Below are 15,615 nucleotides of genomic sequence, written 5' to 3'. Positions count from 1 at the left end.
GCAAGGTGACGATTGAACCTATCAGCCATCAACCTTCGGGCGAGGAAATAGCGAATGAAGATAGGAATCGCAACACGTACAATATACACACTAGCCTATCTAACATCTTGTAACTGTAAAACACAGTTACGTTTTAGGTCTAGTATTCCATTCATTATTATATTATATTAATCGAAATACGTCAATAATTTTAATATTAAATATTCATTATATTCATGGTATAGGCAATTTAAAATCGCGTTGCGAAACTAAAAAGAGTCATTCTTCAATATGCAAAAACGTAGAACTGCTAGCAATACCTAAAATGTAACTGACAACCATCTGATTGCGATCTACTGATAATGATCCGCTTTATCACTGATATATTATATTCTATAGAGATGAATTCTTTTCTACTAATAACATTATTTGCAGCGACATCTTAAAACCATAAAACCTAATTGGAAACCTACGATTCCCTTCCATTCGAACTTCGAACACACATTTTTTTTACTTAGACCTGTAAGAAAGGAGGTTTTGCCATGCATCTTAAAAGTACTTACCCAGCGACGCTTCTGGATCGGTGAGGTCCGACAGAGATGGCACCTTCTGCATCGTTCGCGGCTCCTCGGCCTCCGGGGGCTCAGTCTTGATCCCATCAGCAGCGCCGCCTCCTTCGTCCAACTGAAAATTTACAAGTATCATTAAATAGAGCAATAGTAAACTTTGAAAACTGTGAGTGAGTGTATCCAAATAACATAACCTCCTTTTTGGAAGTCGGTTAAAAATACTGTATATTTTATTCCGTTTTGAGACATTTTAGTAATTATATATAAGCAACTTTTGGAAGCAACTTTCCTACATGAAAGCTTGAAAATAAAACTTTCATAGCCAAGCATCAGCTCAGCGTCTTAGCACTTGTGTTCTTTAAAAAATTGCTATATTGTATTCAACACAACCTGGATACTGAACATATATGGCCTATACTTCGTATAAAAAACACATTTGCAAACGGCTTCAAATTCATTGTGTAAGGCTAATTCTTATTCAATATGTAGCGAGCTAGGCGAGAGATATCTCGTTTATCAAGTCAGACAATAGGCTCGTGTGGGGGACAGGAACCATTTTTTACACGTTCCTATAGATCCAGTCGATATTCCAGTCAGGCCGGCCGCTTCCGTTTGTGTCGGAACATACCCGGGACGTAATATGTGCAAATACGTGTACGAATTTTGGTGTAACAATCTACTCGATAGAAAAATGCCTGAAACTGACATTCTTAAAAGAATCATTTTGAGAATATGAGTTTCAGGCATTAAGTCTGTTAAATGAGATTTTTCATAGGTTGTAAATGTATGGCAGGATTCTTTTATGATATATCTACCAGGGCTTAAAAACGGTGGTGCAAACTGCCAAAAAGTTAAGGTTTTAAGGATAAGTATAGAAAAATATTTCTGTTGAACACCTGAAAAGATTTTTTAAAACGTAGCGCTAAGCACATTACGCGTAAGGTCATTTAGAGCTTTCATAGCTCACTTGCTTTTAATCTTTATCAATGTCTTAACACACCAATCACAATTTGTCTATCTATAATTAACAAATCAACCACAAGATATCACTTTGATTGTGTTCTACCACAGAATATACGTTCTACTGAATATTTGATGTACATGAACGAGTTCCATGACATGAGTCACCGCATCTCCATTCAGCACACGAAATCAGCTCCCGCTCAACAATTTACATGTTTCATTTGTACGCGCATGAGCGTTATGGGCCTATAAATATCCATTTAAATTCTAATAAACACTTTATTATCCAACGAAAGCCTCAAATATTTCAAATATTATGATTATGGTTTTTTGTTTTTCTAAGGGTTTTTTTATTTAGAAATGGAATTATATACCATAAGTAGATGCTTTAGTTAAGTTAAAAGCAACCCAAGCCACTGTAACTGGTAAAGTCATGGAAAATAGATTTGAGGTCAGCTGAATCAAGTCAGGATAAGTCATAACTATGTTACTGTTGATATAGGTACCTATTGATATAATTGAATCATTACTACTCTACTATTCTTTATAATATATGTCATAACAGAGGGGTCCCGTAACATCTATAAGGCCAATAAAACCGTCAAAAACGAATCACAGCAGTCCCCTCGTCTCAATCAGGAGTCAGGACTCATGGCAATATGTCCGACATTAGTGATCAGACCCTTTTATTTAATTTTGTTTGTTGACTTCTCACCCCTAGCCTATACAATTGACCTCTTTATATTAAATAATATTTATTGCTTATTGATTACCTTATATTTTCCTATTCAGGATACTTGTACGTATATTATGAAGATTTTTTTTCTAATTTTAAAAATATCTGATAGTTTGATGATGACGTACTGGCATAAATTATGCCATTCAAAGGTACTTATGTTGAGTTTAATTTGCTCTTACCTAAGAGGAGACCGAGGTTCTGAACAACCATAATTTGTACAAAATCATACACCTCTTTTTTTAAACAACTTTAACATTTTCAGTACCATATCTCATTATTGGGTAATTTGTACAAAATCTTTCCAATATGTTTTCTTGCCCGTTAAGGGAAGATTCTCAGTGACAACGACATTAGCCGTAATTTGAACCTTCCCTTAATGATAAATCAATCGTCGGTGCGTGAATGCTGATGGGATATTTTTACCCCGGCTACCGAGGGCACGCGCTAACGTGGGGGCATGATCCCAATTCACCTTTCTATTTGTTCCAGTCGCCCTAATGAACTCAGGCGATAAGTGATAGAAATTATTACTGTAAGGTTTTCTGGAATATTTGAAAAGATTTCTAAAAAAAGAAGAGGAAACATCTTTCAGCCTGAGGGTTATTAAAGGAACTTTATAAAAAGAGTAACGAAAATGTCCAAGACGTATTGAGAAAAAACTTAAAAATTCACGAAAACCAAACATGTTATTTCTTTTGTAATCGTGTAATAGTCAGCTCATTTTTCATTACAAAGCCCATGGATCTTTAAAAAATAGATACGTCTGTTTTTCAAAGGAAGTGGATCGGGGTGTAAGGTTAATTGTCTATTTGTAACGTCTCCTCGACTCAAACTGTCGCCCTCCATCACGCCCGGCCTTTTTAAACATCTAGCCGTGTTTACTGAGATTATTATAAATTACACAACAGATTAGGAAGCCCAGAGGGATATACGTTAAGAGCAAGATATATTTGTCACCGTAGTGCACTTGACTACGACATGTGAGGTACGTACAAAAATAATTTACGTTATTTATTTAGACGATTTTGTAATTTAGGTGGAAAACATTGAAAAAATCTTGTGAAATAAATATATATTTAGTTATTATACTGCTTATACGGCCTCATACTCGTTAACTAAATGCCCTGTTCATGGGCGTATCGAGGGGGGGGGGGGCAGGGGGGGGACAGCCGCCCCCCCCTGGATCATGTTGACGTTCCTACTAAGTATATTATCTAGTACTTTTATCTATAAAAATTAAAAATTAAGAACGAATATTTGCCATTTGTTTGCAATACAATATTTTTACAACTAAAAATTATTAATTTTTTATTCTTTATAAACACCTAGCTTATGAAAAATCTGATTTGCCTCCCCCTGGCCCAGAACCTGGGTGATTTGCCCCCCCCCCTGGCACCAGAACCTGGGTAAGCCCATGGCCCTGTTCCAGATATACTATGTAGTAAAAAGTCTGCACTCTGAATAAAGTCCTTTGCAATTATAGTAGACGGGGCTGTTTACAAAACACATCTATTATTCTTAACGTCCTTGGCTGGTTTATCGCAGTTACTGCACAAACCTACATAAGGATTTGTAGCAATAGCCAATACGTAATTCTAACTTGATTCCTATAAAGATTTATATTATATTATATTTACATTATTAACAAATAATAATATATGTGTTAGGATCAAGAACTAAAGTAATTAACTTTAGATAGTCAAAGTGTCGACCCAATAAACGGCATATTATGAAAGCGCTTTTCGTTTTACCCAAATATTTAATATTTGGCCATTTATACTTTTCGTAGCTTATTGCATGAACGATTTTTTAGTAGTAAGTATTGCTTTCAAAGAATGGATTCATTTGCCTTTAATATAATATTATTATTATCCTTTTCACCTCTAAATCATTTCAAGTCTACATTTTATAAAAAAATATTACGGTATTTGTCATTTCAGGGGCGGACAGAGCTAGTAAAGGGCCCTCTAATTAGTTACAGGATATGGCGCCCCGTAATGAGCCACGCTCGGGTAAACTCAGTAGCTCCGATCCTGCACAAATAATTCATCAATAATTATTACAAATCAATTTTAATATGTATTCATATTTTTGCTAAAAGGGCACACTGCAATGAAACCTTAAAATAATACTTTAATAAAACCTAACGTATTAGACTTTGAGGTGATATTAGAGAAAACTAAAGTATTAATAATTGTAACAATGTATGTACAATCAAATATGTAAAGTGCGTTCAAGAAGTGAATATTCAGTACAGTTTTATAAAAATGTTAGAGCAAAATAGATCACCAAATGATTAAAACGACATTAAATTAAAAAGTCAAATTTAATTGATGTAGAGAAAGTAACGCGCATCTTGTAGCGGATGTGACGTGTTGGTCGGAGACAAACATTTAAAAACATCCTTTTCTATTTTAATTAAAAAAACTAAGGAGTCGTTTGTTTTTTACTTTCATAGAATCTCGTTAACAATTTTGTTATTTAATTAATACAATAATTTAAGTTAATGAATTGATTTGAAGCGGAAAATATTTAGCTTACTGAATGAATGCTTATTTGCTTTAGCGAGTAAGCTTTCAGCATATTTTGAACGCGAAGCAAAAGTAGCGAACAATAATAAAACAATCGTCCTTTTAGTTTTTTTACCCTTTTACCGGTGTTGTGTGTGCAATAAATCACGTCAAGTTATTGTTTATGGCAACACTGGCGCGAGGTGTCAAAGTCATAACTGTCATCGCCCTCACCTCTCCAGCTATTATTAACAACCCTGGTTTTAACAACTCGTGGTTCTTAACAACCCGCTCTTGAAATGATTTAATATAAGTCTTTCTCGGGCAACCGAACATACGTTATTGTTTGTCTCAAAAAATGAATTAGAGGGAGGGGGAAAGGAAAAAATATTGAGATTAATAAAGATATGGAGCAAGACTGAAGATTTATATAAAAAACTAGCTATCGGCAAACGCTGTTTTTCCATTTAAAGTATTTGGCCAATAATATTATTTTATTGAAGTGACTAAATAAGTATGGCACCATCGACCAACGTCCATCACTATTCACTATCCCATTCCCATCGCACAAACAATGGTCACCGTCAATCTCGAGTTGTAATAATTTACTATTATTTATTCAACAAATGCACTTTTCAATATAAAAAGTACCCAGTAGCCGATTCTGATCCGACAGACGGACAGGACAGATAGACATCGAAGTCTTAGTAATAGGGTCCCGTTTTTACCCTGTGGGTACGAAACCCTGAAAACTACTGAGCATTAACATTGTGCCTTGTGATCCACTATATTTGCTAAAATACTGCGTAAAACAAACATTTAAACACTGTTTATTATTTATCTTGTAAAGTAATAGTACATATTTTAGATAATATAATGTCATAGCTCATAACACAATATAACCACATACATAACTCTTTCTCAGAGCGTCTCACGACAGTCATTTTTTCGTCGCAGTAAACTAATGTCGAAACTCATTAGGGCCGCATGGCGTCAGTGTCAGGGACACGTTTAAAAATAATAAAAAAACTCGAGGTTACAAAATGATATGAGTAATTTCATTTGAAATTAGAACAGAGCGTATTTCTATCGGTGATATTAAACTCATTCGTATTTTGATTTGGTTCATGAAATAGATTTGTATGCGTAGCATATATAAGCTTTCAAAGCTGACGAAACTTAATTTGCACAATATTATATGCCATAAAAGCTCATCTAAGTAACAAAACAGCTAAAGCTTCATCTCTGTTCAATCTCAGTTGAAATTTTCATTTAAGCTTTGGGTCAATTAAGAGCTGAAAAATCTCGTCTAAGTAACAAAAAAATTAAAGCCTCATCGTTGTTCAACATCAGTTGAAAGCTCAGATCCATGAAGAGCTGAAAAAGCTCGTCTAAGTAATAAGAAAATTAAAGCCTTATCGTTGTTTAACACCAGTTCAGAGCTCCGTACAAGCTTTAGGTAAAAACTCTATGTAAGTAAGTATATAAATTATCCTTTAAGCTCCAACAATCAGGTGTCCCCTCATATTATATTTTCAAAATGCAGTGCAGGTCCGGTGTCAAAAAGAACGATGTCGCGTCACGCACCGGTGGAGTGCGCCGGCGCATCCGCCGCGCCGGGGGGAGGAGCGGGAAGGGGAGGAAAGGAAAAGGGGGGGGGGGTACCCCGCGGCCTGCCCCAACGTCGTCAAGCTATGAATACTAACGGCCGCTGTGATTTCGAAGGACAAATTGAGGAATTGAATGAAAATTGAGTCAACATATTAATATTGTTGTGATGATATAGATATGCAGATAAAAGACTTGAAGCTCGAAGAAGGAGCTCTGTTTAAAACTAAAATAACATAAGTACGAAAAGCTTGAAGCTTTAAACCAATGCTAGTAAATAGTAAATACATATACCTACACCTTGAACCTTGTACGTTAAACTTATCTAATATAGACTTTTACATTACAGCATGCTTAATTTAAGCTCGATTTCTCTTCGATCAGAATCAATTGATATCAAGTCACGAGAAACAATAATCTTAAAGCATGTGGCTCAATGCATCATCAGAAAAAGCAGCTCGAACTGAAATAGCCCGTCAATACAAAGAAGTGTTGACTTGTATGTCAGAACTAGTTCAACAGCTTCCAGTAAGTCATTACCACAGCCCTTGATTGGCGGTTAGCAGGATACACGGATAGAATAGTACATATTATGTATACGTACATACGCACAGTATAATATACAGTAGAGTAACTCAGGCGTGTCCTGGAGATCAAACTCCATGAACACACAGACAAGTATTACGTGCTTGCGAATAGGTTATATTTTTTTATTCATATTATAGGCATCTATGGGACTTCCAGCAACATCCTTTATATCTCTTTAGTTTTTTAATGATATTTGTAGGTACTTGGGATTGCATTTTTGCGACATCGTTGTTTGCAACGAGTTCAAGTTATCTGAAATCACGCTTATATATTATTATGTGCGTGCACCCGATTGGGTCTTATAAGAAGACGGACTACTGAATATTCTTTATATTATGAAACACGTATGGAAAATTAGTCCCTCACAATCAAATAGTATTTTTATGCCCACGTACTCTCTACTTTTCATATTCTCAGTAGCAGTTTGTCTAATAGCTGTGGGACTGGTATTAGAATGTTCTTAGTATCGCGGTGTGAACTGAAAAATAGTTATTAGTTATTACAGAGGTGTTGGAAATGAAAGAAAATGGAAAGAGACACTAATTTATGTTTTTACTCAGTAGAATCTCGGGTGTTAATAAAAGAGGAGCTTGCGAGGTGTTGTTGTTTCCGGCTACCGCGCTATTTAGGTTCTTTTTGTTGCTTTACTTTATGTAGATATCAAAAGTAATCCATATACTTTACTAAAATTGAATGCGAAGGTATGTCTGTCTGTATCCTCTTCACGCCCAACCCGCTATTTTTCTGAAACTTGGTGTGAAGATACTTTGAATCCCGGGAAAGGAGATAGGATACTTTTTATCTCGGAAAAATGTACCTACGGTTTCCGCACGATAAAATAATTTTGGTGCAAAGGATTTGCGGACGTCAACTAGTATAATAATAAACTCTCTACATTCGTCCACTGCTGGACATAGACCTCTCTCAATGAACGCCATAATGGCCAATCTGCTATACTCGCATCCAACATGGGCCCGCAACTAAACCTACAATTAAATGATCTTATTAATAATATTAAATTGCGTAATAAATAATAACATGTATAGAAACATGTCTGTAACTGCATTATTGTAGATTTAAATGTGTCGTTTCCATAACAATGCAAGGCCTGCACTTTACACTGCGAAGCCTCTTTCTCTACAAAATGTAGAGATAACATATCACAGTGACCCCGTTCATCTATTATTATGCGTAGTTTATTATTTCAGCACAATAAACTAAGAAAACATATTATTGTACTACTAGAATCGTTTATCGAGCGGAAACAGCTTACATTTTGTCGAGAGAAAAACTACCCTCTATCCTCTCACCGTATCATACTAATATTACGCTGTGCTAATATGACGTATACTGTGCCCGTATCCAATAATTATTTGAGTTTTGGTTTAGCGGCTTATGCGCAAATCCAATGATATTCTATGTTACTAACGTACGCAAATCATTAAAGTTTATATCGCAGGAATTGTACATTTTAGCGGCATAAAAACTATCATGTTATTTTTGGGACACCTTCAAGTACTTTTAATATTTTCATACCAAATTTCACGCTACGTTTAGCAGTTTAAGCGTGAAGGGGTTACATACAGGCGGAAAGACCAACTTTTGCATTTATAATATTCGTATGGATATAACTTATAAGTTTCATATAGTTTCGAAACCGGTAAGTTTTCTAATGCTATCTTCAAGTTTTCCCCGCAACGGATATCCCGTCTTTAAACTAAGAATAAGGTAAGCTGGGCACAATTAGAAAACTGGATCTTGTATGGACACACACCTCTGTCTAGGTATCGTTGTCACTAGAACATAAATGACGAGTAATGTGGTTGCTTAGCCTTTAGACGCTTTCATTCATTTTTCATCCGTCGTCATATACTACGTTTACGAAGCTACGTAAGTCGTAACATAACGATATCGATATAAAACTATAAGTTTATGTAATTAATTTTGCGATACTAATGTCATTGTCATCTAAATATGAATCTAGGAAAAGCTTATCGCTAACTCTCTACCTCCATCGTACGTATGTATTGTTATTTCAAAAAGTGTATGCATAATCAATAAACTGATTTGACCCTCATTTCTACAATAATAATAACTCACATACCGGTTACGGTAACTTACTCCTACATTTTTTATACTTAGTGCCCAAGTGCGTGCGCAGTACACAAGAGCACTCTTTAATCTCTATTCCTTTTTCTCTCATAACCCAGTAGGACGAAAGACCGACACGACTGGCGAAAGATCAGTCTTTCCGACATCCGACGCATGCCGGATCATCTTACTTGTCAGACTAGCAGGTGATCCCTGCATTGTCCTAACCAAACATGGAAATAACATGTTACCAACGCGGGAAACGAACACACGACGTCCGAGTCAAGAGCCACGCTCTTAACCACTGGACCACGGAGAAGGATTTCTATAGATTTACTAGCTGACACGGCAAACGTTGTTTTGCCATGTCAATTATTTCTAATATTATCAATATAAAAAGTGGATAAAAAGTAAAAACATTCTCAGCCCTGACGAATATATATGCAAAATGTCATTAAAGTTTAGTCGGTTGAGCCGTTTTGGAGGAGTTCACGCACAAACTCTGCGGTCTGTGACACGAGAATGTTATATATTAGAAGTGTGATAGTTACCAAGTCGAGTCGCAAGCTGAAGGACACGTGCTTGCGCTGCGGCGCGGGGGGAGCGGCGGGCGCCTCGTAGAACGCCGCCTCCTCCAGCCCGTAGTCCGCCTCGCTCTCCGTCCACTCCAGCTTCATGGCGCTGGGACTGGAAAAGAACACCACAGCTTAAAAATTTGACAGTAATTTATGAGCTGGTTTAAACCTTAAGCTGACAGCCCCGAAATGTATTTCATACATTATGTATGAAATATCAGAGCAGACTGCTACTCGATTCTCGGGCCATCAGCGCCGACTGTGTGCGTGCGATCAGCGTGCTGCGTGAGACAAAAACCATATGCACATAGTCTTTTGACATCACCATTATGCGATTGAATCGGATTCGGAAAACGGAAAGTCATTATAATGACTTCCTCTAGGACGTTGATAATAGCTGCCTCCTTGGGGCGTGATGGAAAATTACAGGCGAACGTGTAGATAGTGGGCGATTAGATATTGATCACTATTCACTGCGTACCGTATTTCCAGGCTCGAAATTTTAAAGCCAAACTTTTCGAACTTAAATTAGTAGCATCGATGTGCTCGACTGAAGAAAAATTAACGTGAAGAAGATGGACATACAGCTTGCGTTACCGTGGTGCATTCTGTTATTATCTGTATTTCTAGACAACGTGTAGAGGAGCCACACAATGTCATAAAAAAATCCAGAGAGTTGGGACTAGAGAATTATAACTAAGTGCAAGAACCTATAGAACATTTAATGACATTCACTAGAGAAACAATACTTAAAATTGTATGTTTAATCTAGAGCGGTGTAAAATTTACGAAACGTGTATATTATAGCAGTAGAATTCGTAGCAAAACTAGTTTGTTTTCTCACCTGCCAGGTTTTTGCTGACATGTTTGAAGCTATTCATAAAAATTAACATATCGACTCGTTACCAACTGTACCGTTATGTGGCTGCTTTAGTTTATTTATAAAATGTATTTATGGAAAATAACATCGATGAAATATCGATTAAGATCTTGATTTTAATACTTATGTGATTGAGTAGTATAATTTACGTGTTTGGTTTGGGAATTCACAGTGAAATGTGGAGCAATGAAATAGGTTTGCCTACTCTCAAACGTATATTTTATTTCTTAGAACTATGCTTCTTTTCAGTAGACAAGTTCAGTAGACACGTTTACAATCTGGTTTTTACTGATTTTCATTACCTTGCATATTATACAATATGCAAGGTAATGAAAATCAGTAAAATTAGATAGCTGACAATGCATATTATTGTAAATTGTAAGAGAATAATAAAAGTCTTGAATTATACATTGAGCGATATTTATTCGAGCAAAGTTTAACCTTACATGTCTCAAAGTTAATTAGAGAATGAATCAATCAATGCAATATGGGTGGCTTTTATACCATTTTACACAAAAGAAACGAACTTCCGTTGATAATTCAAATATAGCAAAATCATAATAAAATACATTAAAATTAAGAATGGATAAAAAAAAGTTAAGTATATAATTCTAAATATTAATTAATGTACTTCTCATATTTTAGATAATATGAGAAGAGGAAGTTATAACGGAAGTAAATAATCCTCCCGCCATTTATAACTAACTAATTGTCAAAATTAAGTACCTTACTTATTAATATTTAAAATATAATAATCACTTATTAAAATTATATATAGTGACTAACATAATATACCGATTAAAATAAATAAATATAATATCATGTAGCTTGTCCATTGACATCCGCTAACAAAATATAGAGCTGAGAGCAGTCTAAGAAACTTAATTGTTTATTATAACAAATATAACCAAATCAACTGTGTGAAACTATACTGCATAGACTGTGGCATAGACATTACAAAAATATATTTTTAACAAAAATTTTATTTCACTATTTTTTATCTTGGCAGTATTATTTTTTACAGCGAGGCCTGTGGAGTCGGTCTACATGCCGCAGCTGTTACAAAATACTTTATCTATATATATAAAAATCAATTGCTGTTCGTTAGTCTCGCTAAAACTCGAGAACGGCTGAACGGATTTATCTTATCTTGGTCTTGAATTATTCGTGGAGGTCTAGGGAAGGTTTAAAAGGTGAGAAAAATTTTGGATGTGTGGCGGTACCCACAAATCGCCTAATATTCCTGCATCGCGCTATCGAAGTTTTCTGAGCGCGTCGGTATATATACGACAGCTGAAATGTATCACGTGGGCTTCGGCCTGACCGAGCATAATACCTCGCTCGGTCGGAAGATCTTCCTTTAGCGTCGCCACGCATTATCCCACAGATGTATAGATGCATAGATGTATATGTAGATGTATGGATGTTTGTTACTCTTTCACGCAAAAACTACTGAACGGATTTTAATGAAACTTTACAATAATATAGCTTAAACATCATAATAACACATAGGCTACAATTTTAACCGACTTTCAAAATGGGGGAGGTGTTATGTTCGTTTTCTTATGTTCAACGATTACTCCGTCGTTTGTTAACCGATTTTCAAAATTTTTCTTTTGGGTATCATCATAAATATAGGGTATCATCCCAATTCGGTATTATATTCACAAAAGTGGTGATCTGATGAAGGATCCATAAGTAAACGAGGGAACTCCTCAAAAATTATAGGGAAATATGTGGTGACTTCGGTTTCGTGAGAAGTATTCTAAGCATATGCTACCAACAAGTAAGATTTTGAACCGAGGTATACCTGGTATACCGTGGTTCGGAAGGTGCTGAGAGAATTCCTGATTCTTTATAGATACAAGTTTGGGAGTTTCGGCGTTGTTTTAAGAACGGAAAGCATATGCTTCTATGCAAATTACATTCATCATCAACATCGTCATCATCATCACTACCATATTATACCATGTTATTGGTAAATACTTTTCATAGTCTTTTAGATCGAGACTCGAGTTTGTCAAGCGATAATTTAAAAAAATCTATACCTACCTAATATTATAAACCTGAAGAGTATGTTTGCTTGAACGGAATCGGAGGAACTACAGATCCGATTTAAAAACTTATTTCAGTGTTAGATAGCTCATTTATCGAGTAAGAACTAAGACTAGGTATAGGCTAAGACTAATACGACCGAAGAAACTCAGGAAAATGTGGGAAAAACGGGGGAAATATTAGAAATTACGAACTACTGGAGCAATTTTTATGGCAATATTTGGCACAGATATAGAGTAGACCAAGTGAAGGGAGTAGGGACATAAGAGCTATTTTTATGGGAAAATGTACGGTTTCCGTAAAATTCCTAATTTACGCGGGCGAAGCCGCGCGGGACATCTAGTTGGTTATATTTCATGCGGTGACCGTCGTAAAAACTCGGCGTTATCGTCAACAATATCAAATAATTGTGATGGAGGCCTCTCAGAAACAATAGGGTTTCACTAACCGCACGTCTCGGGGTGCATCAGAATCGACGGCCGTCCCTCTCGTTATCCATAAATCAGAGAGGGACAGGACGAGCCGTGATGAGAATACCTGACGAGGAACAACCTGTTCCTCTATCACGGTTGCGGCTTTACTCGCGTACGGCTTCTTGTAGCTATAAAATTAATTATTTAATTTCACAGCATCGAATCGACAGCAACCGGTTTTGTGATAGGCATTATGGAGATTGTATCGCATATTAATATCCTTATTTTTATTAATTAAAACTGAATATACGAGAAATTTGTTTGAGTTGGATATGTCATAACTCATAATATTATGTGATTTATTGTTAAAAATTAAAATTCAATTTAAATAACTTATATAGATCGTTTTATAACTTTATGTTAATGAAAAGTAGTGTAGAAAAAATTACACTAGCCATGTTACTCTGTAGTACAGAGTAACATGGCTAGTGTATTTTTTTTATGTCCGTGGCTAGTGTAAATTTTTATACACATTGATAGAGACTAGAGCTACAAAAGTAAGAACGCAAGAGGGATTTAAATAAAAAATCCATATACACGTCGAAAACCGATCACAATAGATCCGATGCATACCGTAAACATTCATTAATTCCATAAGCGAACGATCAAAGGGATCCGAAAACAACGTCGATCCGGCGGAAACGGCGCCCAAACCGAAGTACCCTTCTATGACACGGAAATACTCTAAAGTGGATATATCTGTGGAAGAAATAGCCAGAAGTTAATTTAAATGTGTCATCGGAAGAATCGGCGGCGCGTGCGCATCCGCCGGATACGCCCAGATTATTGTCTTGTAATTGAAGCGGTGTGACGATTTGTTCCTCATTAGCGGATGGGGTGAGCACCAACCCGGCAACCCCGAGACGATTCACGCTTCAACGGACCACGTTGATTTAGTATTTTATTAACGAAGCTTCTAATTTCAATAGTGACTTTGTAGCATGACGTTGCAATAATTAAGATTTGAGAAGTTTAACCCGTCGATCGTGGAAAAACGAGACACAATAGAATTTCTATTGTGGTCACCGGTCACTGGTGACCGTATTTTTTTAATGAAATAAGGGGTCACCTGATGGAAAGCGATTTCCGTCGTCCATTGACACTCGAAACATCAGAAGAGCTGCAGGTGCGTTGCAGGCCTTTTAAGAGGGAATAGGGGAGGGTAGGGAAGGGAATAGGGTATTGGGCCTCCGATAAACTCACTGTTTCATGCATGTTTTCTGTAAGCCCGTGGTATTTCTCCGATCGAGCCGGCCCATTCGTGCCGAAGCATGGCTCTACCACGTATGGGGCTTGATGAATTAAATACACCAAATTCTAAAATTTTAAGTACCTACCACAGCATGTAAAACTGTGGCACTATTAAAGATCACCACACTCCACAGTCTCAGGGAAAGTAGAAACTTTTTAATACAACCTATCACTACTAAGAATCCAAAACGTATACCTAATGAAATTAATAAGTATAGAAAAATAAAGCTTCTTATATCCATACTAATATTATAAATGCGAAAGTGTGTCTTTCTGTTTATCTGTCTGTCTGTCTGTCTGTTACCTCTTCACGCCCAAACCGCTGAACCGATTTTGCTGAAATTTGGTATGGAGATACTTTGAGTCACGGGAAATGACATAGGATACTTTTTAACCCGAAAAAATGTACGGTTCCCGCGCGATAAATGAGTTTTGGCGCAACGGAGTTGCGGGCGTTATCTAGTTTGTAATATACGTCTTAACGCAAAGAGGAATAACAGGAGCAAGAGTCGAGAGTATAATTAAGTTTACTTGCCAGCTTCACCATTTCTAAATAATAATACACATAAAGGGCATAATTCATACAAATGGACACGCGAACCTGTCAGAACTCAAAACCGCACGTTCCTGACACATCGTAAAACGCGCACAAAAGCAGTTAACACTCGGAACTTCGCAGTCTACTTAGCTGTACCTAACTTGTTATATAATGTGCTATCAGAGGAGTTTGTTATTAGGCAGATGGAGGACATGAAGTATTTTTTTTTATTTATTTAAATCAAGCTACATAGGCTCATACAATATATAATTTAATGACTAACATACATAAAAATTATATAAACTTAACAACTACACATTATCACGAATTAACGGCGACGAGACGCGCGCTTCATTCCGGAGTCTCGACCACATCAGTCGGCCTCCGCTTCAAAGGTCGGGAGAAGATTCGTCGGTACTCTCACCACAAAGGAACTGAAGTTGACCTTGTGGCGAGACTGCAGACGCTCGACCAAGTGGAGGGATGTCTTCTAATGTAAATGTAATGGCGTGCGACTTCATCGGCACATCGGCTGAATTTGGCATAACCTCATCAATTTTCCTATGTCCATATTTACTATGAATAAATTTCTTCTTTGGTACCTAATAGATATTAACTAGAGATCGCCCAATGGTCGAAATTCGACCTTACTTGCAACGACATTAGGACTACTTTATCATAGTTTTTTCAATTCTTGTCGCTGGGACTTAGCTGATCTCAGACTGGCCGTATAAGCATTGTCTAATAGCACTATCTAATAGTATCTAAAATTAAATAAAAATCTTTTTTAGTAGTA

The 15,615-nt window shown here is 36.4% G+C and overlaps 1 protein-coding gene across 4 annotated transcripts in view; it reads right to left on the bottom strand.

The window, feature by feature from the left end:
- Positions 1-15,615, bottom strand: part of LOC121726630 (ETS-like protein pointed) — a 141,998-nt gene that overhangs the window by 108,917 nt on the left and 17,466 nt on the right. For all 4 annotated transcript variants that reach the window (XM_042114065.1, XM_042114066.1, XM_042114067.1 and 1 more), the window contains exons 2-3: positions 9,599-9,734; positions 543-663 (exon numbers count right to left, since the gene is read on the bottom strand). In XM_042114065.1, the coding sequence (XP_041969999.1) occupies positions 543-663; positions 9,599-9,724 (247 nt within the window). In that variant the 5' untranslated portion in view covers positions 9,725-9,734. The remainder of the gene's footprint in view (positions 1-542; positions 664-9,598; positions 9,735-15,615) is intronic.

This window comes from Aricia agestis, chromosome 4 (genome assembly GCF_905147365.1).
Source record: "Aricia agestis chromosome 4, ilAriAges1.1, whole genome shotgun sequence".
NCBI classification, from domain to species: Eukaryota; Metazoa; Arthropoda; class Insecta; order Lepidoptera; family Lycaenidae; genus Aricia; species Aricia agestis.
This window is presented reverse-complemented; position numbering and strand designations above follow the sequence as displayed.